Consider the following 23,040-nt stretch of genomic DNA (forward strand, 5'->3'; position numbering starts at 1 on the left):
CTGAAAGCAGGTTCTGAAGTAATGCAAAGCTTCACTTAGACAAAAAGGGGGGGAAAAGTGCTAAGTTCTATCATTTTCATGAACTTTGAACTGAACTTTCATGTTTAGAATTTTCTAAAGGTAAGAGTTATTTATTGTTTGCACCTTCTTGGTTTGTCCTAGATTTCTGCTTCCAAAGAGGATGAAAAGAATGAAACACTTAGCAGGGAAGATAATCGCAATCATCGTATCAGTCGGAGAGATTTAACTGCTATTGAAGGAGATGTGCAAACCTTGGTAAGCTTTCAACATTGATATATCCTCAGTATGTTGATTTTTAGTGGGGAAATGAAAGCTCTATGTGACGAAGTATTGACCTGAGTTATCCTACCAAAACAAATGTGGAGGATGGTAATGTAAAAAGATGAGAAATGCCTTCCAGCCTGTAGAAATTTTTTCATGTGTATGTAGGTAAAGAAAATACCTTAAACCTACTGTCAGAAGTTTCAGCTTTGGGATCTAAAAATGCCGAAATGGCTTCGGTAGCATTTTTCTATATGTGATTTTATTGAGTGCTGTCGATAGTCATTTAAAATTGGTCTTTATTTAATGTATTTAAATGGCTAAATGTACCCTGCTTAGAAAATAGAATAAGTACCTGTATAAAAAATGTGATGAACAAATTTTTGAATGTTTACATCTTCCTCATATCATTTCTATTTTACACGTGCAGGGCTGTGGAAATGCTGATTGTTTAAAGATAGTCTGCCAAGTTGGCCACCTGGAGAGGGGAAAGAGCGCAATATTGTATTTAAAGTCACGACTCTGGACCCAAACTTTCATGAATGTAAGTAAACGTGTACACTATGTCCCTGCTTCTGAAACACAATAAGTCATTTTATATACATTTACAGTACTAATTTTGTATTTCTTGGACAGAAAGAAAATCAGAATCACTCCTATTCCCTCAAGTCATCTGCATCGTTCAGTGTTATAGAGTTCCCTTACAAGAACCTTTCTTTTGAAGATATTCACAATTCTACGGTGGTAAGTCATTTAATCTATCTTGAGTTAACAAAAAGAATCATTTTGGGAATGATACAAAAAGAATGATTGTTCAGAAGCTGTTTGTGGCTTGGTTTAATTCAAATTTTATTAAATATTTGATTCATAAATAAATTTCAGTTACATACAGTAGAGAACAATGAGAACATTTTGTGCTTAAACTAGAGTTAACGCTATTTGTAGCTTTAAAGAATTAACTGAAAAGAGTAAACAAGGAAGTGATGGTGAACAGTTGTAAGTATTCTTATTCACATCATTTCTGCTAATGAAATATTTGGTTTTGAAAACTGTGCTTTGCTGTAGTAGCACTTAAAGTCTGAGTATTGGGCTTCGACCATATTATAATGTGTGAAACTGAAGACCATTTGTGCCCTAGAGAGGTCTAATGAGAAAGGAGACAAGGCGCAAACAGGAAGAAAGATATAGATCACTCAATTTTGCTGCCAGAATAAGTTTTTGGTTGGCATTATAGTGTTAAAGATCTAAAAAGGGACTGAAAAAGGATCCTGATGGTTTATTTTGGAGTGTATTTCCCAATGACATTTATTAACTGCTTTTTAACACCTAGAACTTCTGGAGTTGAATCCCCCCTGCCAAGGAATTTTAAGGCATTTTACCTTTGAAGGGGAAGAACAGAAAAGCACTGAAGAATTTTTCTTTAATTTTTAAAGTATTTCCGAAACCTTGCAGTTGTACTGAGAATCCCCAAGCATTATGGAACACATGTTGCCATGGTATCACTGACTGAAGGGGAAAAAAAAACCCAACCCAAACAGTTCTTGAAAATCCTATTTAATTTGGGTCACAGAAACCTTTTTGTGATAATTCTATGGCTGCTTATTCACATTGGAGTGAAAAGTTAATTTGTGCTGGATTAAGATTACTTTAATTACAATAGAAACCAGATAAGCAGTACTTAAAATGCATGGAATGAATTCACAATTCACCTGTTGTGCAAAATGTGTTATATTGTGTTTTTCTACTAGGTTACTACTAATATTACATGGGGCATTCAACCACAGCCTATGCCTGTGCCAGTGTGGGTTATAATTTTAGCTGTCCTAGCAGGATTATTGCTCTTGGCTGTTCTAGTGCTCGTTATGTACAGGGTAAGTACAGTATTGCTTACTTTGGGGTTGTTTTCAGTACTAGTGGTGTATTACTTCAAATAGTAGTGGCAACTTGCAGAAATAGCTTGTTTTCCAGTGGCCTAAATGTGTTAATTTGTTAGTTAGCCATGAAGACTGCTTTGTCAAGAAGAAGTTGAATAATAAACAGAGAATGTCTGTGGTTGTGCTGAAGTGATCAGTTTGATGTCTGTGTCTGGTTTTTATTGGCCTTAGAGGTCAAAAAATCAAGTGAAAGTGAGTGGTGGGAAATGACTATAATTGATCAGCTCAAATCTGTTGTTAAAGAAGCAGAAAGAAAAAAAGTCTGTGTGTGTTTTCAAATCACACTGTTCAATTTCTTGATTGTTTTCTGAATACAGATGGGCTTTTTCAAACGTGTTAGACCACCTCAAGAAGAACAAGAAAGAGAACAGCTGCAACCACATGAGAATGGGGAAGGAACATCAGAAGCTTAAGCAGAGTTTTATCTGTAAGACATTATGAAACTTTAAAATGCCTACATCTTAGTTTCAAATACAAGTTTCCCCCCTAAGGAGAAAAACACTTGTGACTGCAAGGATGACGGTATCAGGAGAAATCAGCACACACTTAAATAAGAGCAATATATTTAAATCCTTCTTGTTCTATTAATCATGTCTGTATGTGTGACTAACGTTGCTGCACTGATTTGCGTGTGAAAACCCTTAAGTAAAATACAGTGCTATGAGTTTGCTTATTGGGATGTAGGAGACATGTTTTTAGCTGACAGACTGGGTATCAACTACTACACAGACTCCTCTTGTACAGCTGAAGCCAACAGCTTCTGTAGATACTTGAAAGATTACATTTCGTTTCAATAGATACTTGTTTTTGTACACTACAGATGATTTACGTGCTCTTGAAAGCTAGTTGCACAAAAATGACCATGGCTTGTTTTACGAAACAATATTCCTTGACTCATTAACTCTGCTTGGAACTTCCCTCTTGCTCAGAAAGTACAAAAAAGATTATTCAGTGGAATCACATGCGTGTGATACCTGCTGTACAGTCTGGACTGCTCTCCTGTCTTGAGTCTTCCCTCTAGATATTACAGATGATGTTCTCCAGGCCTTAGGTCCCTTACGAAAGGGGTTGACCCTACATTAAGGGAGGGGTAGAGGGCTGGAGATGATGTACTTCCTTTCTGGATCCTAGTGAAAATATTCAGGTCAAGATCCAAAGATTTTGTTATGTATTTCTATGCAGCGAGGTCCATGTGTCCCATAGTGTCGTGGCAGTATGTTGCCTTTTAGTAATGACCAGGGACAAGATCTTGGACCATGGCTACCCACAGACATGTCTGATGAGAAAACCTTTCTCCAAAGATCAAACCTCTGCAGGGTTTGAAGTCTGCATCTGTATGGTACTTGGGCTGAGTTATAGTTTCTGGCAAAGCAATGGAGATTGGTTACCTGAGTAACAGTTTACCTGATGTGCCCCGGAGAAGTTGTTAATAATTCTCATATTCCATTGTTGACTACACACACACACACACACACACACACACATATATATATATATGTATGTATATATATATAGTGATAACAGGAGTGGTTTATACTACACTATGTGCCATGCAAATACATTTAGTATACATACATCAGTACTTTAGCCTCACTTTCACCTACCCTAAGAGAGTAGTGATCAGACAAAGTACAGTACAGCTGGCAAAGTGAAAGGGTTTTAAAAGAGAACATTGAGTTGGCTTGTTCCAAATCATTCGTTCATTGTACAGCTGATTGCACAAAATATTTTTTATTATGTTTGATACATTTCATTGCCAGAAGAGAGACTACTGGTTTATACACATACAAAAATGTGAGTGGGTTCAAGCTGCTGTTCACTGTTTCTCTTAGCTCAGTTCTCTTATTATTGGTCCAGTAAAGTGATGCATCACGTACTTATGAGAGCAAACAAAACATCTGTATGCATTTCATTAAGTCCAAATTAAGCAGGCACTTGGTTGACATATGTAGCTGTGTTGCCCAAATCTTACAGTAGATGTACTTAAACTGGTATAAAGATGCCTTATGAGATTTGTTTTTTCTTTGCTCTGAAAAAGAATGCAGCCACATAAAGAAACATTCCTACTCTAGTTATACTGATGTCATTTCTGTGTGACAAGTTCTTAGACAAAAAATCATAATTTTTGGTTTTCATTCACAAGTGCATCTCACCAATAAATGCGTCTATGCCCAGTAAACCCAGAATTACCTGAAATGCAAAGTTTGAATTGACTCTCATTTCTCCCTCCTTTCTGAGATATGTAATTCACAAAGGGCTTTCATTGTTGAGTCCATTTTTAGTCTCCAGACAGTGATGGCATTTGAGTCATTAAGGAAGATGTCAAAAAGACTGTGAGGGCCAGTTTGTATATCACATCTTGTCTTGTGTGTTTTTCCATTATATATGTTTTCATTTTAAACTAGTTATTTAGATCTAATTAGTTTATTTGAAAGAATATAGGGTTGAAATCCTGTTTTCAGTGAATTTTCAGGTTTTCCTTGTTAACAAGGTCTTTCTTTTGCATTTGTTTCTAGTATTGTTACTAGTACTATAGTAAGGAATTGGAAGTCAGGTTTGATCCTGGCCTCAAAATGTGACTTTTATAAAACACAACTGTAGTTATTTACAGCGGCTTGTGTTTCTCACACCTCATCAATCTATGTTCAACAAGACTGTTTTCCCTAGTCTTAATCTTAGTAGGTTAAGAGCCTTTTGGGACTGCCAGACAGATCGATAACTCTAATTCTTGTGTATTTCTTTCTTACATACACATATCAAGTTGACTTGAAATTTTATTAGACTACTTGTGTGTCCAGGCACTATTAGGAGATGAGGAGAAAAAAATCAACAATATAATAAAACACGGTCTCTGAAGGTTACATGCAAGGCATTTTGTAGCCCTGTTAATGTCAGTGCTAACTATGCCTCTATTATACTGTGGCAACTGGAAAATTTGCTGTTCTTTAAGATAAAGAGGTACATATTGTTGGTACATCTATTGTATGGAGTTTCTTCCATGTGCTGAAGTTACACAGAAGACTTATTTAAGTGATTTTTATTTTCTGATATTCTATTTGAGAGTAAATGCATTTAGTTACTTTTCTCACATCCTCTAATTTCCAGTTTGATTGGTTAAAGAAAGAAAAATAGCATACATGAATAGAGCATACAGTTAACTTGCTGAGCGTAAGTAGGGATAGATATAACATCTTGAAATCACTTCAAATTGATGTTATTCTTTCAGGAGGGGTTTGAACAGATCACTTTTCTGAAGGATTGTACAAAGGGTCTTTGATTTTTGCGTTTCAGATTTGGTAGTGTAATTAAAGAAATTATAGATGCACTTGTGTCGCTAAAAACTTAACAGTGGTGCACAGGCATCACTATATTAGTATAGCACATATTTTTGAGAGTTGATAAAAATTTTACATAAACTTAAAAACTGTTTTTTGGAATGAAATGAATGCCCTCTAGTCAAAACCAATGCAAATAAGATGCATACTGCACGCATTTAGAAACAAGAAAGCAAACACAAAGACAGCATCAGGTAATTGATTTAGCCTTCTTTTGACAGAGTTACATTTTATAAGCATCATTTTTATGTATATAATATCAGCAATTATGTAATTATTTCACCAGTAAGAACATTTTCAAGTGCTCTATCTGTTACAGTGAAAGATGAAATTCTATAACTGCTCCAGTTTACAATTTTTGCAGTATCTCATGATGCATAATGGAAGGTGACTTAGATTCAAAAATGAATATTGTCTGGTATAACATTTGAGTATGTTTAGAAAATGATAAAGGAAGATGGTAACTCATAGGTTGTTGCTTTCAAGAAACACTACCAAGTGGAGGTAGCTTCTGTTTAAGCATGACTGCAAAGGTAGACATTGCTTAACCGAAAATGAAATATTTGAGAGTTGCTGACAGTTGTTAGTACCAAGTTAATCATTTCACTTGTCCCATTGTTACAGGTTGATTGACATATGGATCTTGGATTCATACAATGCTCATCAAACTATAACCCGTTTATTCCAAGCAAAGACTTGTTTATTTGTTTCCAAATGCGTGTCTGTGCTTAAGTAGTAATTTAGCTAGACTCTGATGGGTATTTAAAAATCATTTAAGCTGTAATCAGCATATTTTTGGTTCTCCTAAGGAGTCCTGTTGCACTTAAATTTTCTGCGACACTGAACTTTGCTGATGGTTATCCATAGGCCCTACAGTATTCATCCCATACCGTCCCAGTCAACAATGGAGCAACATCACACTGGTGAAAATGCAGTTAGGTTTTTTTATTTTTCCCTTAGGTCTCTGGTAAGGCCTATCCAGCGAAATGTCAGAAAACCTGACATTGACTGCAGCTGCCTTTCAGTTACACTCTCTGCATTCCATGTTGTTGACAGTTAATGAGGAAGAAAAAATAAAGGAATTTTTGAAATGAAAATGGAAGTCCATAATAAAAAGTAATTGGCAGACCACAGATGAGCATTACAGTATAGGGAGAGTTTGTTAGCTTACTCGAGTGATGGGATGAACCCGTAAGTAGTGACAGTGGCCTCTTATTACAAACCAATGGCTCATGTGGGAGCATGATTCCATGCTGACCTCTAGTGATTCACAGTGATGGAAGTGGGATCTGAGCTCTTGGGTACCGAATCTTTAGCTTCTAATTCCTAAGTGCAATATACCATGATCGAAACACTGCCAAGTTGTCGGGTTTTATTTGTCTAGGAAGGGATGTAGCATTGGATGGCTTGCAGTGGTCAGCATGTTTAAAAACTTCAACAAAACTAGTGTGATGAAATGACATGGTTAATGGGTGGTGCAAGGAGATGTTGATCACCCACATTGGGTGAAACACATTGTATATTCTAAACTGTATCTATTGCTGATTGTTGAATTTTTGCAAATTGGTACAATATTATCTAAATCCACTGTTGAAAACATGACTAGAGACTGTACAGTAATGGATTCGAGTCTGTAGTGCTACTGCTGTTTTATAGAATGTTGGTCTCTTTATTTCCATTGTGTAGAAGGTTGCAGTAAAATAACCCAAGGAACTTAGCATTACATGCAGTGACCTCTCCAGATACGCTTCATTAAGACTGAGTAACTTGACCCTTGGCTTTTTTAAAGTAAAAGAAGAACTGATGTAGCATTTCAAAAGCTTCAAAGACATCTTCAAAAGATGTTTTTAGGTTTAGGTGGCCCTTTCTAGTCCAGGAAGGCAACTGGTATTTGCTATGATATAAATATGTTGAAAATGTAACATTATATTTTTTGGTAATAGAATTTGTGCGTTGAGTTTTTGCTCGTGCAGTAAATCATTATAGCATTGTTTGCACAGGCAGAAAATTAACATACTAATGAGACTGCTGCATTTTGGGTTTTTTAGTTATGTAGTAAATGTTTTTAATGAATGGAAATATTTTCAGTAACTATGAACTTGTTTCCAAGGTGTTCGGTACATTTAAAGAGAGCAATATACATTTGAAGTCACCTTATTTTTATTAAATTATGAACCTTGCAAAAAACGTTAGTATTACAGCACAGTAATTTTGTACTGATAACAAAAATAGCTATTAAGCTATGGTTTACTTTTCAATGCATTCTTTTCATCTTAATTGAAAATTGATTTTATTAGGTTGTATTTTTCTATACGTGTATTCAATTTCAAAACATTGTTGGATAACCTGTTTGAAAAAATGTATTTTGAATTGATTTTGTTAAGAATTTTTGGAATAAAATACCTCTCAAATAACATGGCTTCCTACATTTGTCTTTTCTAGATTATTAAAAAAATAATAATTTAATGTACCTTAAATTATTTCGTAGTATATGTTTACAAACATGGTTATGTACTAACCATGAAATGGTTATACTTCAATAATGCCTACATTTTTAGCTAAAACAGTGCAGGTTAATCTCTAGTCAAAAGAATTCATCATCACAAGCAGAAATGAGCATCTCTTCAGGAAGAATTTTGTCATAACAGTAAAAAAAAAAAAAACCAACTTTCTCAAAGAAATTTCCATGTACTGAAAGCAACTTAGATTTTGTAGCTGTCGCGTCATTGTAGAAAACAGGAAACTTCTCTTAAGTATTGTTTTTTGTTGACACTGTTGTTGTGTTCTTATGCTAATCTTATTTTAGGATTGCAGTCTAATAGATGATCCTTCTTTTGAGTGGGGAGATGGTAAATACTTGGTGTCATGATGAAGTTATACACTTATAGTTTTCATTGATTGCCCACTTAGTTTTCAGAAATAAACGTTGGAATTAGTGAGCACTTGAAAATATCCAAAACTGGGTTAGCTGGATTGTAGGTAGAGATTTTGTTGGCCTAAAGGGAATGAGGGTAAGGAGGGCACTGAAATTAATGAAAAACTGGTCGTGATGTTTTAATTAACAGTGCTCTGTGCCTTTACAGTAGCTGCAGTTGAAGCATGTACAAAACATTATGGCAATAATCAAAACAAGCTTCCGAGTGTTCTTTCAATACAAGGTGCAGTCGATGCAGGCCTAGTTTTGGATAGCTTCAGTTAGTTATCAGCACAGTGACTGCTGTACCCGTTTATCAGTTCTAAAACAATGCAGGATTAAGAAAATAATGACAAGAGCTGTATCGGTACAGCAGCATGGGAATGGAGAATGTTTTTTCAACATCCTTTGATCTTACGCCATAACCACCTTAACGAACATGATGGTCCATGTCTTCATGTTATCATATCAACAGAATGCTGCTATCTCCAAGTAAGTTTTATTGCTTCGCATGTTCTTTGGTTTTAAGTTACTGGTAGATTAATAAGTATGAGCATATATAAATGCATTTTAAGATTACCTGTTCAATTAATTCAAGAATGTGGTGAAAACTGAGACTTTTGAGTATTTGTATAAAATGCTTACAAAGAGTTAAGATTACTGCTGTCAGAAGGCCATAGTCACTCAAGGTATCTTCAGGTATCTGTTTTACTGTGTCTTTCAGATAAACCATCATTGTCTTGGTTGCTGAGCCATTATCTCAATTCACAGGTGGACTTAGCAGTAGGGCCCAAATGTTTAACATAGACCTTCAAATGTTAGAAGCTAGAAAGACATACCATGTTTGTACTATTTCACATGCAGACCATGTCTACTTCTTATTTCCATTACACATTCATGTTCACACTTTGTGTTCCTTTGTACAGGCTTATCAGTCTCTGACAAAATATTACCAGATGCCATGTTACATTGCTTCGGTAGTTAACGATGTGTTTATATCTTGTAATCTATTCCTATTTTATTAATTATGAGACCAGTTTTCGCAGAGTGCAGAAGTTTCTGCAGGACCTAGTACCTCAAATAAACACTCAGGAAGGTGAGTGAAATAAATGACTTAAAACTTGTTTTTTGTTGTTGTTTTGTTTTTTAATAATTCAAGAAAACATGGATAAGAAATTGTAAACTTGATTGTGTTTTTTCCTGTTTTCTGAACTTCATGTTATTTGTACTCTCCAGGGTATGCAAGCGCCTTTTCAGCAGTTTATCTAAGTGCAGTACCAGCACCAAATATTCATATGATACTTTCTTTTGTGAAATGTTTTTCAACAACATTATCTCTTAACATGTGCTGAATGGATTTATTTCAGAACTTCATAAGGATTAATTATGCTTATATACACCATCAACATCAATTCAAAATGTTGCATCTGCAAGTAGGAGGTTAGACCATCCATCATCAACCAAACATGATCTATATTTTTCTAAGCGCCCGGATTCTTGGAAATGAACATCTACTCGATCCAAGCTCACCCAATACCACACACCCTTCATCAGACATTATTTAACTAAGGAGACAAACTGCTTAAAGCATTTAGTGAGCTTTCTGTTGATCTCCTTCCTCTCTCTGAACATAGGATGGCACGTGGATTCATAAGTGAATTGAACTGTAGCATAGGCTGTGCAGCATCAGGCCCCTTTTCTTTGTCCGGATAAAAGGTTGAATAGGAAACTTGCTCAGAGGATGTGACCTGGGTAAATGGGCGCTGAGCAAGTGATCTTTTTGTGAGCATTTTTGAGCAAAGCACTTTTGCTTTGTTCAAGTTGGGATCTCTTCAGAAGAGTTTCCTTATAATGTATTTTTCGGGGTTGATGAAGAGGAAGACCGACGTACTCAAACTAATATGAAGAAAATATGAATCTTACCTAATGAAGAGGTGGTAAGCTTTCCCATCACCGCACAGTTTGCCTGTAAGGCACGAGTGGCTGAAGACATGTTTTCTAGCAAACACTCAGCAACTGTAACAAAATTGTATTTTCAGTGACAGACAGGAATCTATGCAGTTAACGCCAATTGAACATCCATGTTATACTGTACAGTGTGACAATAAATTAAAAGAAAAACTTATCACTTTTTGTTAGAGTTAATAAAAAAATCCCCAGAATAAACACACTGTAACCTATGGAAAAAGTATATATTTTTCCACAGCTTCTAATTCTGTTGTATTCCTTTTTTTCTACATAGAAGAAATCTTCTGAGGTGTTAACACTACAGCTTGGCTGTTTAAAATAAAGACCATTGCTTGGCTATTTGTTAATTTAATTAATTAATTAATTAATTTGTTAATTTTAAAAGGAAGTAAATTTCCAAGCAGCTTTGTACCTTCTGAATAAACTTGCTTATTACTGCAGCAGCACATGGAAAAACTTCAGCACCTGCCTCTCACACCCTCACAGCCCCAGCACCGCCCCGCCGGGCGGCCCCTCCCCGACACGTATCAGAGGGGGCGGGCTCAGAGGCCGCTCGTTGCCGGTGCTCCCGGTGCGGTGTTCGCCCGCGATGCTCCTCCGCTGCCCGCGGGCTGCCCGCCATGCCGGGGACCCGCGGGCCGCTCTCCATCCTGCCCCTGGCGCTGTTGATGCTGCTGCTAATGGGCCGGCCGACGACCTCCGCTGCCACCCGCCCGCAGCCGGAGCGAGCGGCGTTGCCGGGGGGAGCCCCCGGCCCTTCGCCGGCCTCAGGTAACGGCCCCGGATCTGTCGTCGCTTCCCGTTCTGTTCCTCCGCGGGGGACGCGACCCCGAGGAGCCCCGTTTCTACGAGAGGTTAAAATGGAGGAGGGGAGGGAAGCGGCTGTGGCGCAGGGTCGGGCGGAGCGGGGCTGTGTCGGTGCTGCTGTATCGTACCTGCGCGGAGGATGCGAGAACGGAGCGGAGCGGGATCCATCTTTGATAACGCGGCTGCCCCGCGGCGTGTGGGGAGGCACCGCCGGCTGTATCCGCGTGCAGAGCCGCACTAAGGCGAGGCATTCAGCATTCATTGTCGCGGTTGTGGATACATTCTAAAGCATTAACCGCTCGAGTTAGGAGGACGCTAAGGTCTGTCGTGCCATATTGCCTTTCGGCGGAGGATCCCCGAGTGCTTTCAGGCATTATTAATTATTGAATTATTAATTATTGAAGCGCTTTTAGCACCCGGGCTCCGTTTGGGGGTTTCAGTGAAGCATATGCTTGGCTCTGCCATGTGTGCGTTTCTATTTCCAGCTGATTCCGAGAAGGTGGAGAGTGTGCTTAGCTTTGGGCATGTGGTTGGTTTGCATTCCTGCTGAACTGCAGCAGCGTGTACATACCAAAGTATGTGTGTTAATTGGGAAACAAGAGAAAAGGGAGAGTGAGAAAAGGAAAAGGATCCCAAATTATGGTCTTTTAACTTCTTCAATGTGGCAAGCAAGAAGCTACATTGGGTAAAATCTGAACTCATGCTTGATATGTGCTTTAAAATGCCTTCATTTGATTTTTCTTTCCTTAATCGCTTTAGGTCGAAAGGCCTGACCCGTAGGACTGTGAGGAAGCCTGTGCTGGGCTGGTTCTGCCTTTTCCCTTTGAACCATTTCTTTTCTCTTTATTTGGGTGCACTCCTTGTTCTCAGAGAAATGTAACATGCATCAGCCCTGTGAAAAGGCACCGTCAGCATTCCTACCTTGTGCAGCCAGCGTTTGGCTCATCAAAACTAGCAAAAAAGACCGTTTGTTGTGATTCGCTGCTTCTCTCTGCCCTTGCAGATCGATTTTGTTTTGAGAAGCTCTAGGACCTTACTGCCATCAGTGCTGCCAAAATCCCTGTGGAACCCAGGCTGACCCTAAAGCCATTTGTTCACAGTGGTGGCCATTGCAGGGCTGTGTGCCCAGTGGGGTGACTGTTGCTTTGCTTTATTTGCTTCCCCCTGTCTCATGGTTTTGCAAGTCCTGAAATGGTGGTAATGGATGTAGCTTTCATAACGAATCCCACCTTACAAGTGTTAGAAGCAGTCATTTGTGCTGCCCCTCGGCAGTTGTTTATGTCGTGTATAAGCACAGCTACAGCTTTGTGTCACTCATTGGCTGGCCGTCTAAATCATCTCAGTGTTATTCTCTCATGACAAATTGATAAAACCTATGGTGATTATCTTCAAAAGCAACAAGCTTATCACAGTCAGGAAACCTCCTATGAAAGCTGCTGAGCATTGCTGTGTTTCATGTGGCATTCCTTCTCGGTCAAGAACTATAGGTAATCTATGTTATCTTGATGCATCTGAAATTTTAAAAAGCAGTGGCTTGGCTCTGGACCTGGCTTTATCAGATATTCGTATCCCTCCCCCTCTCAAATGAGCTCTCCTCGTGAGGGGTTACTGCTGAAAGGCAGGCAGGATAAATGGCTGTTGCTGTGCCCGCAGGAGCCTGGAAGCAGAGCGTTCCCTAAGGGCTGTGCTCTTAAAGGCTGCTCCTGCAGCAGCTGCAGGCTCTGCGCTGGGGCTCTGCAGGCAGGAGGAAGAGGAGAAACCTGAGTTTGGGTTTATGCTGGTTGTTTGTGATAGCAGTGTTGAAAGGGAAAAGGAGCCATAACCTCCTAAACAGAGAAGGCATAGAGCTGAGGTTGGAGTTCACAACCTTTTCTCGTTTGACACTCCGGTATCCATGTCCCTGCTCAGTCCGTGCTAATTATGCAGTTTTACAGATCAATGCTCTCCTGGCTTAACAAACTTCTGCCAGCGTAATTAACATGCTGCTCGGGAAGAAATGCTCACATCTGCACAGCTGTGTATGAAGGTGATGGTGTGCACACTGTATTGCTAACATGGAGGTGGAGAGACAAGGAGGCTGCTGCACGTGATTGAATAGTTGTTCTGTTCTCCTTCTTTTCTTCTCCCTTAAAAACAACAACAAACCCTCTGCTGCCAGAAGAAATAATGAAGTACTAAAGGCCAGGCATTGAAAACATGCAGAAGAGAGGTTTGGTTCAAGAAGTTAGTCTGACTTGTGCTATGTAATGAATGTAGCTATTCTTCTTAAGTATAGAAGAAAGTATTCTGGCAGAGAAAGCCAGCCTTTGTGGTAAAGTTGCTGATTGCCAAAGTGGAGAGACTGTCTTAATTCCTTGTTATTCATAGGGAGTTTTTTCATTTTCTGTGTGTCAGTTCAGACATCTGGGCTCTGGCGTGCAGCAGTGATCAAAGCGAAGTCAGTGCGAGCTTCAAATACTGAGCACTGGGGTCTGTGGGTTTGAGCGCAGGATTCAGGAGGCAGTAAATTGTAGTGGCGGCTTTGATCCTGGCAAGTGTTATTTATTTTTCTTTGCTAATGTGTATCAATACATATCCTTTGCAGGTGTTGTGGGGTTGCAGTTGTCAGTGTTTAAGAAGCATGGATATTCTGGATATGTCGCGTTTTTTATTCTCTTTATAATGCAGATTCTATGCAATGAACTGAGCGGAGACCCCTAATTGCCTTCACTGCCTCGGTTCTGTGGCATATCTGATGTGTACTGAATGAACAATGCCGGGGGAAAAGCAGCCGTTGTGCAAGTAGGACCTATCACATTGTGTGTAAATAAATTGGAAGACATGCACCATATTAAGGTATCAAAAACAAACAAACAAAAAACCCAAACAAATCCAACATTAATTTAGATTTGAGCTGTGTTGAAGAATAATAATTATCATGTCCGTCAGTATATGTCATATCAATGCATGTTCTGCTCTATAGGTACTTGCCATGCCCTTTGAGATCCCAGTATAAACAAGGAAAGACTTGCCTTGCCTTCTGTCTTTATATAAATCATCTCCAATCTACATTATGTTACAGAATTCAGGGAAAAGGAATGTACTTATTCTGCTATTCCTTTGTTGTTTTTAGTTTTTAATGGTATGTGGCCTTGTATGTGACAGAAGATCAGCTTGGTTTTTTTGCCGGTTGAAATGCAAGCGGTAGCAGGTGACTGCTTTGTTGGTTCAGGCTGATAAGAGAAATGCTTAAATGCTGGGGATCTCTGAAGAAAAGGATACTTTTGCCCCCCTGGATGGTGGATGCTATGTCTGTGTGCTGCCTGTGCATTTGGGTTCACAGTATTGCCCATTTCTCAAGTATTATCTATTTGCCTCCGATAAGTCGCTATCTAATTTGAAACCGTGTTCTAGATGTGGGACTTCTCACTAAAATTTTTCTGAAGTTCTTTGTCTTACTTGTTCCAATATTCCAAGGAGGAGGTAGCTTTTTTTGTGTGTGGTTCTTTCAAGTTGCCTTAACAGAGATATTTCTGATGTTGCCTAGTGTGACTGGCTGCTTCTCTAATCTTTGCTTTGGGTGTTTGTTTTCAGTAGTGAAGTATTTTTCCTTATGTTGTATAGATGGTACTGAGGAATTCAGAGCTGCGTTTGGTTTTGATAGCTTGTTCTGTCAGTCTGGTTTGAGTTAGTGATAATAAATTGTCATCCACATTTGTTTTTTTGTTGATAATACAGTGCTGTGTGAACTGCTGGTTTGTTGCTTGTTGGAACAAAGCTGGGGTGTCTTGCACTTCTAGGCACTGGGCAGGGGATTAATAGGACAGGAATAAATGCAGCACTGCTATAGGGCGTCTATTGCAGGCAGAGACCCTGAGAAAACGAGCAAGGTGCTAAAAACTATATAGGAAATGGTATAGTATTCTTATTCAAAAGAAAATCGAGCAGTCATCTAACATCTAGCTTAACAAGAGATTTTGTGCTCTGAAAGTCAGGGCTCTGTAATTAGAGAGCTCTGATCAGCTCTGGGGTTAATTGTTTTAGACAACCAGGAAAATGTTTTTCTTACCCAGTCGGTTTTGGAATGCAACTGGTGTGAGGGGAGATAATATATTTTTTAAGTTATCAGAGTTTATGATTTACGTTATACTAATTGTTTCTTATTTGGATGTGGAGGACCTAGTTGTTTTTTTGACATAGGAGATTTTTTGTTATGGTTTATATTATTTCAGATGTAAATGTTCGTTGGGAATCGGTATGTTTCTTATACGAAGAAGCCCCTGAAACGTAGCAGAGACTAAGTTCCGAAATGGTTAAAAATAATTTGTTATCAAAAAGAACTGCATAAGTATTATAGATACACACCAACAAAATGGTTTTGTGCAAGCAGCAATAAGAATTCATTCAACCAACAGCACCTCCTTGACAGGAGCTTGGAGAAGGGCTTTTTAGTTGCTGCTGAGTTTTCTGCTGCTGAGAATGCACGGGAAGAGTGCAAGCCTTAAACTTGTCCTGATTTATTAGACCTGATGGTCTTAAGTGACTTAGCTTTCTGTGCTGCTCTAAAGCTTAGTAGTAGGACGGAACACAAGGAAGGGCATTAGGACACGGAGAGGTGATAAAGCATCTGTAGTTTGAGTCAGAATGGAGTCATGAAAAAAAAAAAAGGTAATTTCATTTATTTGTCCGTGTGTTTCGCAGTTTGAGCCATTCGGTCCATAGCAGAGGGAAGTGTTTGCAGTTTTCTGTGGTTGAGTACAAAGGAGACGAGTGGTAACTAACTTAGGAGAAATGTGTAGGTATAAATAGGAAAGCACTGAAGAGTTGTGAACATGTAGGTAGCTCTCCTGTGTTTCTAGTGAAATCTGTCATATATTACACAGCGTCATGTTCTGGAGCTCAGAGAATTTGCTTTCAAGACTCTTGAGTTGATGAAGGAAAAAAAAAACAAGACCTGGGAGAAGGAAGGGCAGGGCTGAGTATACATGAAAATGGGATCCATGGTTGCACCTGACAGACATGACAGGAAATGGGAGCCATCAGTGACGGCAGGAAGCTTTGGATTGCAAGTGATAGTGTTTGTAGTTCTTTGTTTTGTTAAGTTTCATAGCTTCTCTTAGTCTGTTGGCAGGCAACGCGCCATCGAAGACCAATTGATATGTAAAAAGCATTCACCCGGTTGCTGTCAGCTGAAAATAAGGCAGTTGAAGGGTCTGGGATACAACCCCTGTGTGTGTCGCTGGGGATCTGTGGTACATTTCATCTGTGAGCTAGCTGAGTGGATGAAGCCTCTGAAGGCGAAGATCTGAGAGGAAAGCTTATTCAAAATGAACCTTATTTTTGGCATTTAAAGAGAAAGGGAATTACTATGTTGTCTAGAAAGCTGCATGTTTTTTATTGTCACTGAACCTTGCTGTAATGATTGAGGATTTTAGGTGTGATGTGATAGATCAAGTGAGTCCTCTGTATTACTGCTGATTTAATTCCAGATTTAGAGGTTGAGAGCAATCCGGTGTGTCATCAGAGCACCCAGATCCATTGGTTAGGAATGGCCTTTGCACTGTAGAGGTTAGTGCACTTTTGAGTTATCCTACTGTGTCCTGTTGGATGAAACCATCACCAGTTCTAGCTTGTTCTATGTAATGTGGTTTGACAGGGCATAGCCAGCAGTATTTCAGCACACCTCATGCCTGCTTCTAAACAACATCTTCCACGCATCTACAGGAAATGTTGTCAATCAGGCTGCAGAGGGGTTATTACACTTCCTGCTTTGCACTTGTTGCTGGAGAGGAAACATGAGCCTTGAAATTCTTGTGATAGCATGTTTGATGTGAGGATATGAATGTGCATAGCTACACAGTCAGCAACGTGGAAGTGTTTGATGAAATGACCTCTGCTAGGGAACTTAGGGGTGAAAATCTCAAGGGAATGAATTAATTTTAGCCATACCTTCTGTCCCGTAGTCAGGTGTTTAGTAAGGAAGACTTTGCTCAGTCTGTGCCTCATCATTTCAGTTGCATTCCAGGTCGGTTCTGGGTCTCTGGCCAAATGCAGTTTGTCGAAGCTGTATTGGGGACTGTGGCACAATTGAAGGTAATGCCTGTATGGGCCTCACCATATTCACTTCACCCATGAAGAAGAGATGATCTGGCATATACTACCCTGTTTGGGAGAGAGGTTGATCAAGATGTGATGCTTTTCCCCTGTGAGGAGAGGGCACCTTCAAACTTTTACACGAGCCAGCTCTTGTGACCAGGAGTGGATAGCAGCAGACAGTGTGTTGTGTGAAAGGCTCTCCTATTGCCTTCAGCACTGCTTCCTTGATAGAACCCGGCATTCTGTGCCACACCAGTGGTTCTGTCAAGCAACAAACTAACATGCGCTATGAAATGCGTAAGCAGTTGTCATTCCTGGAGATGATATGACAAGATTTTCCTTCTTCCTGCTGAGTTTGACCAGCTGCTCAGACTGGTAGTTTCCAGATGATTCTGCTGTCATTTGGTTGGTAGCTCATAATGTATTCATATAAACAGATTACTTGCAGCTCTGCAGGTTATTTTGTTCATGCATTCCATGACCACAGTAATGTGTGTTCCTGTCTGATGTAAATCCTGGAGCCATTTTGCATTGCCTGCTGTGGCTGGCAGGGTTAGGGAGCGAAGTTCCTTACTGTCTGTGCATGCCTAAGGCCCCCTCAGGCACACCAAGTGCAGACCTGAATCCTGTCATGCTCCCTTTCTGTTGTTACTCCTTCCCCTTCAGTATCTGGTGTTTCTTTCTTTTTCCTCCAGGCTGTAATTAAGCTTTACAGTGTGGGCCTAGGCAGTGTCTCCGGTATTTGAAAGGCAGAAATGGTCAGACTTCAGGGCACTATTGTTACCTGTTTCAATGTGAGAATAAGACCTTAGGATACAGGGTCAGATCCCCCTGCTGGGCCCTTCACAGGACCCTCCTCACTTAAGCATTCTGCATCTACTCTTGATAGTGCTGGCTAAGAAGGTGCAGTCAAACCAGTGTGAGAGGCTAGAGCTGGCCTTTACTGAAATGACATGGAAATATATTGTGGGTCTGGGTAGGTTAGAGAGCAGGAAAAGCTTTTTAGACCCTCTGTCTTCAGATTTTTCCCATTTTGACAGGTTTAGATGCTTTGATATGAGTCTTGTGTGAACTCCTGCCTGCCATGGCAGATTTCCCTGCAAATGGTGGATTAATAGCTGTGGTGCCTTTTATATTGAACGTGGTGAGCGTTAGGCAGATATTGAGCCATGTCCATTAGGATGCCGAACAGTGTACTCACATTTAAGTGCACTATCGACACAAGCAGTGCGCCCCAAAAGAGCTGTGAGGTCTGTACACTGTGGTCTGATTAGTTTGTGCTTCAGTTCATGGGTCTGAGCATTTGCTTGAGTGCTTTGGCTGAGAGCAGCGGAGTTGTAGGCAGATAAATTGGTGTGCTGACCTGTAGGCACACAGCTTGTTCTACAGGCAAGAATTAGATCTAGCTTTTTAACTTCCTACGTGGTCAATCTGCTATGCAGTTCATCTGCTTCTTCTGTGGTCAACCTGTCTTTCAGTTCTATTTGTCACCAGTTTTGTGTTGGCTTCTTTTAACCTACGTTGTGTTGTTGAGCTTTCCCACTGGAGTGTGCTTGCAGCTGCAGGTTATTTTATCTTTTTATCTGTAGGTCCAATCAGTCCTTATGTTAGTCACACTGGAGGCTTTTTGTTTCAGAATCACCATTGTCTGTTTTCAGTTTTCTGTGAGTTACAGTAAGATCATGCAAAGTATATTTTATCTTTTTGTCCCATTTCCTTGTCTGTGTACAATTTGTATCAAGCTCTGAGCTGCAAACTGTCAGGTGCTTCTGTTCCCCTAAAATAAGCAGGCAGGCCTGGTAAGTGTTTTTAAATAGCAGCTGAACCACCTTAGCTCTTTGTTGGAGTTTGTTTGTTTTTCCCTTTGCAGTGTTTGCTGTGATTTCTGAAGTATCTAACTGTGAAGACTTGCAAGCATGAAGTGTTCGGGTAAAGTGCAAGGAGCTCTTCTGTGTCCAGCCTCCTGCTTAAAGCAGGATTGTTGCTGAGTTTAGAGCAGGGGTTTGGGGCATTTTCCTGTCTGGCCTTGCAACAGTAGGGATTCTGAAATCTCTCAGGGAAAATTATTGCAAAGGTTTCTTATTCTCAGAGAGCAGAAGAGTTGCCTCACATCCAATAAGATCCTTTCCTTTGGTCTCTGACTGTATCTCGTAATCCTGCCATGCACCACAACCATAATAAGGCTGTCGTCTTAGTAAATCCTTAGTTATAGGGAGGCTTGTTTAGGTGCCCTCAAGCCTTTTCTTTGTGAGGGTAGCCAAGCCAGAATCCCATAATCTCTCCTTGTTGACCTGTGCTCCTGCCTCCTGACCATCTTAGTTTTGCTTCTCCTCTACTGAATAGCTTTTTTAGTTTTTCTTTGTTTCTTTGTTTTTTTAACATTTGGGGGTTGCTTTAACAAATGCTGTTTTTAGATGCAGTAGAAGGACTTAACTACTTTGCTTGCTATGCTGCTGTTGATGCAATGCAGCATGCCTTGGGTGTTCTTCAATATATTTTACTTTTGGTGTAGGTTCTTCTAATGTGATTAAATTAGAAGGTGGGTTTACATCCTCGGCTGCAGGAATTGGGGCTGTTTTCTAAATGCTCTGTTGGCAATTGAAATCCATAACAGTGCACAGCATGGCCTTCCTGCCTCCTGAGGAGTATTTCTTGGGTTGTGAAATCTGGCAAGGCACCAAATTTATTTATTATTAATCATTATTTATAGCCTTATATAGGCAATGTTCAAAAATGCAGCTAATTGGAATGTTCTCCTGTAAGTAATTTTTGATGATGTTGTAAAGCTGGTTGAGAATTTGCCTGTGATTCTTTGCCTGCAGTAATGTGAGCTGAGCTGGGAAAAACATCAGAGGCGTTAAGGCATCGGAAGATACAGGGCACTGTGCTGGAATGAATGAGGTGATGCTTGCCCCTTTGAACTGTTATAGACGTTAATGGAATTAAGAAAAGCTGTTTAATGGCTTTCTAGAAAATATTTTTTCTTTTCTGACATCTTTCATGAAGTGGCTGGCCAGGAGAAATGAGTATTTTTATGCTGGGTGAATGCAGAACATCATTTGAGGGCATTAGGAACAGTAGAAGCTGTTAATAACAAATTACGCTCTGTAATAAATATAGCAGGAGCTTAATTCATTGTTTGTGGAAGTAAGGGAGAAAATGTATACTCTCACTGGAGAGATTTTCTTTGGATTATATACCACAAACACTGAGAACATTCTGTAATGACATTGAGTGAAACAGAGACCCAGGCAGAATATTGGTGAGAATATTGCATGGTTTTTTGGAGTTGGGCAAAAGATCGTAGTGTCTGTTTGCTTTTTCGTTAGTTGTCAGATTCTTTCTCATTTCCTTCTTTTTCTAAGCTCAACATGGAAAACCTACCCTAGTGTTTCCTATTCATTGATTTTAATTTCATGGGACGGATAGCCTCAGAAAGGACTAAGTGGATCCATTTCCCCCTGTGAAGTTGGAGCTTTGTCAGCCTTGCAAAAGCTGGCCCCGTGTCACAGATGCTGGGTGGATCTGAGTGTCTGGGGGAGAACGCAGAACTTCATGTCCCATTTTTAGTCTTGGTGTCGATAAAACCCTTTTCATCATCTTGGAGTGGTTTCCATGGTGCTAAGTTGTTCTCCAGTTACTCCCTGCAGGAATTCGGCTGCTTGCTGTGCAACGAGAACTTGTTTGTCTCTTGGTGTTTGTGCTGGGGACGCAGCTGGGGGGCAGATAATTGCACGTCCATCTCAAACAGCTGTCCCTAAGCTGGGCCCTGGAGCGCTTTATCCTGTGCTGAGCTGTGGTGAGGCGATAATGATTCCAAGTAGTGACGGTGGCATTGTTCGTGCACTCAAGATCACCCCTTAGCTGGGTGGCATCACTGTGTGTAGAAGCGGTGTGTTATTGTGGGCACTTGATTACAGCTTTCGAGATATATTGTGGGGGCTGTCGCAGCTTTATAGGTGATCTGATTTGGGAGCTATTGCGTCTTGAAATTTCACTTTATGAAAGTAATAATAACAAACCATTAATCATTGGCATCATCTGCAAAATATTTCTAGAAGTATCATAGTTATTGCTGTGGTACTTAATAATTCAGTTCATAGATTATTATTATTCAGCTTTATTAGTACTTGTGTATGAAGAGAGAGCAGGTTATTGGGTCCTCGTTTTGTTGTTGTGATATGCATTTCCTATCTACTGCCTTAAACTCATCTCCTGTGTGGACTGGACTTCAGTGGGGAAACACTGGCTTGTGAACCTGGTATTTTCTCCATATGCATCTCTGCAGAGGGGCCTTCTGCTTACTGAGGGGCTAGGATACCTCTTCCCTTAAGAAAAGATGAACAGAGCAAATATCTTTCTCCAAGGAGAATAAGATCTGTGTGTGATCTTGCAGCTTTTAGGGAAGAGAAATGTTTTCAGCCAAGAGAGGTGACCAGTGCGTTATTGATTGATATCATTAAAAGCATCAGTGAAATGATGTTTCAGCTACTGGCTTGTAGGTTATGCTGTTCTGCTGTGAGTTTGTACAGGCATATCTGTCTTAAGTTCATACCTTTAGGGCATTAAGAGTCATGTTTGAAGAAGGTTTTGTTTTGTTTTGTTTTCCTGTGCATGTTTTTTTTTGTTCTGTGTCAAATTAAGGGGGTGCTTGAACTTGTACAGGTCTTTTACCAGCTAGTTCTTACTAGCCACAGCTAATAAATACTTGAGTTAAATCTGGCCCCTAATTTACGAGGTTCGAGTAAGGCAATGCTTTGAGGATACCAGAATATCCTCTGCCTGTCCATGTATGTGGACCATTAAGGGGTGGGATGAACAAATGACTGGAAATTTTCTGTAGGAAATGATATTATTTCACCAAAGAGATGGTGCTGAATGAATTTTTATGTAATAGGGGTTTGATTGTCCATCTCAGGAGTGGGAAATAAATGGTGTTCGCTTATCATCCAGTGGGCATCTGCTGGTGGATTTTAGTTTTTTGTTTTTTTATTTCTGTGTATAAAATGTAGTGTGGGTATTTTAGGCATCATAGTTGAAAGAAGCTGTCATGTGGAATTTCATGTTTCTTTCTGCGGTTTCTGCTCAATACCGTGAAAGGAATTGCGATTGTAATATTCCATCCTTGTCATTCCCTTGATTCTGATGCAAGGTAAATGGTACAGGCAGTCATTCAAGAAATGAGAGAAGAGCATCGCAGATTTACTATCATAACTGAGATCGGAAACCCAACAGTAGCTTCTAATCTTTATGTGATGCTGTGCTCTGTTCTGAAGGTGTTGGGAGTTATTCCTGGCATTTGCTCGTTCATTTAAATCTCTTCCACTCACGGTCTTTTCTTTATTTGATGTGTGTTTGAAGATTTTTATGTTGGTTTTTATTCATCGTATGTCTTCCCTAGGTAAGATTATGGAATGAGGGACTTAAAATGAAGAAATTAATCCTAAGCAAGTGAAGCTCTGCAGACCGCAGCAATTTGTCGTGTCTGCCCATCTGCTTTGCTCCAGGAGGTGAATTACCAGCTTCCATAGTAACCACCCTCCTAACAGCCAGACTGGCTGATGCAACTAAATAGCAGCCAATAAAAATGCTAAGTTGCTATGGTAATTGTCATCGTGGCAGCATCACTAGTGTGTGTATATTTTGAATGTTACTGAAATTATTATTAGTTAAGCAAGTATACCAATGCAGCAGATTGGATGAAATACAATTTGATATGAGAATT

General features: G+C 39.8%; 2 protein-coding genes across 3 annotated transcripts in view; both read left to right on the forward strand.

Moving 5' to 3' along the window:
- ITGAV (integrin subunit alpha V) overlaps positions 1–7,965 on the forward strand; it is a 45,238-nt gene extending 37,273 nt beyond the window's left edge. Inside the window, exons 26-30 of the mRNA XM_015867881.3 lie at positions 163–276; positions 713–826; positions 919–1,026; positions 2,031–2,153; positions 2,534–7,965. Of these exons, the coding sequence (XP_015723367.2) occupies positions 163–276; positions 713–826; positions 919–1,026; positions 2,031–2,153; positions 2,534–2,629 (555 nt within the window). The 3' untranslated portion in view covers positions 2,630–7,965. The remainder of the gene's footprint in view (positions 1–162; positions 277–712; positions 827–918; positions 1,027–2,030; positions 2,154–2,533) is intronic.
- A 2,997-nt stretch (positions 7,966–10,962) lies between these two features.
- FAM171B (family with sequence similarity 171 member B) overlaps positions 10,963–23,040 on the forward strand; it is a 34,538-nt gene continuing 22,460 nt past the window's right edge. Inside the window, exon 1 of one of the 2 annotated variants that reach the window (XM_015867883.3) lies at positions 10,963–11,204. In XM_015867883.3, coding sequence (XP_015723369.3) covers positions 11,054–11,204 — 151 coding nt within the window. In that variant the 5' untranslated portion in view covers positions 10,963–11,053. Of the gene's footprint in view, positions 11,205–13,907; positions 14,076–23,040 lie in introns of those variants that run through there. The other variant, XM_085553589.1, reaches the window with a different exon arrangement.

The sequence above is a fragment of the Coturnix japonica genome, chromosome 7 (genome assembly GCF_054131305.1).
Source record: "Coturnix japonica strain WE chromosome 7, WE-NBRP24, whole genome shotgun sequence".
Lineage (NCBI taxonomy): Eukaryota > Metazoa > Chordata > Aves > Galliformes > Phasianidae > Coturnix > Coturnix japonica.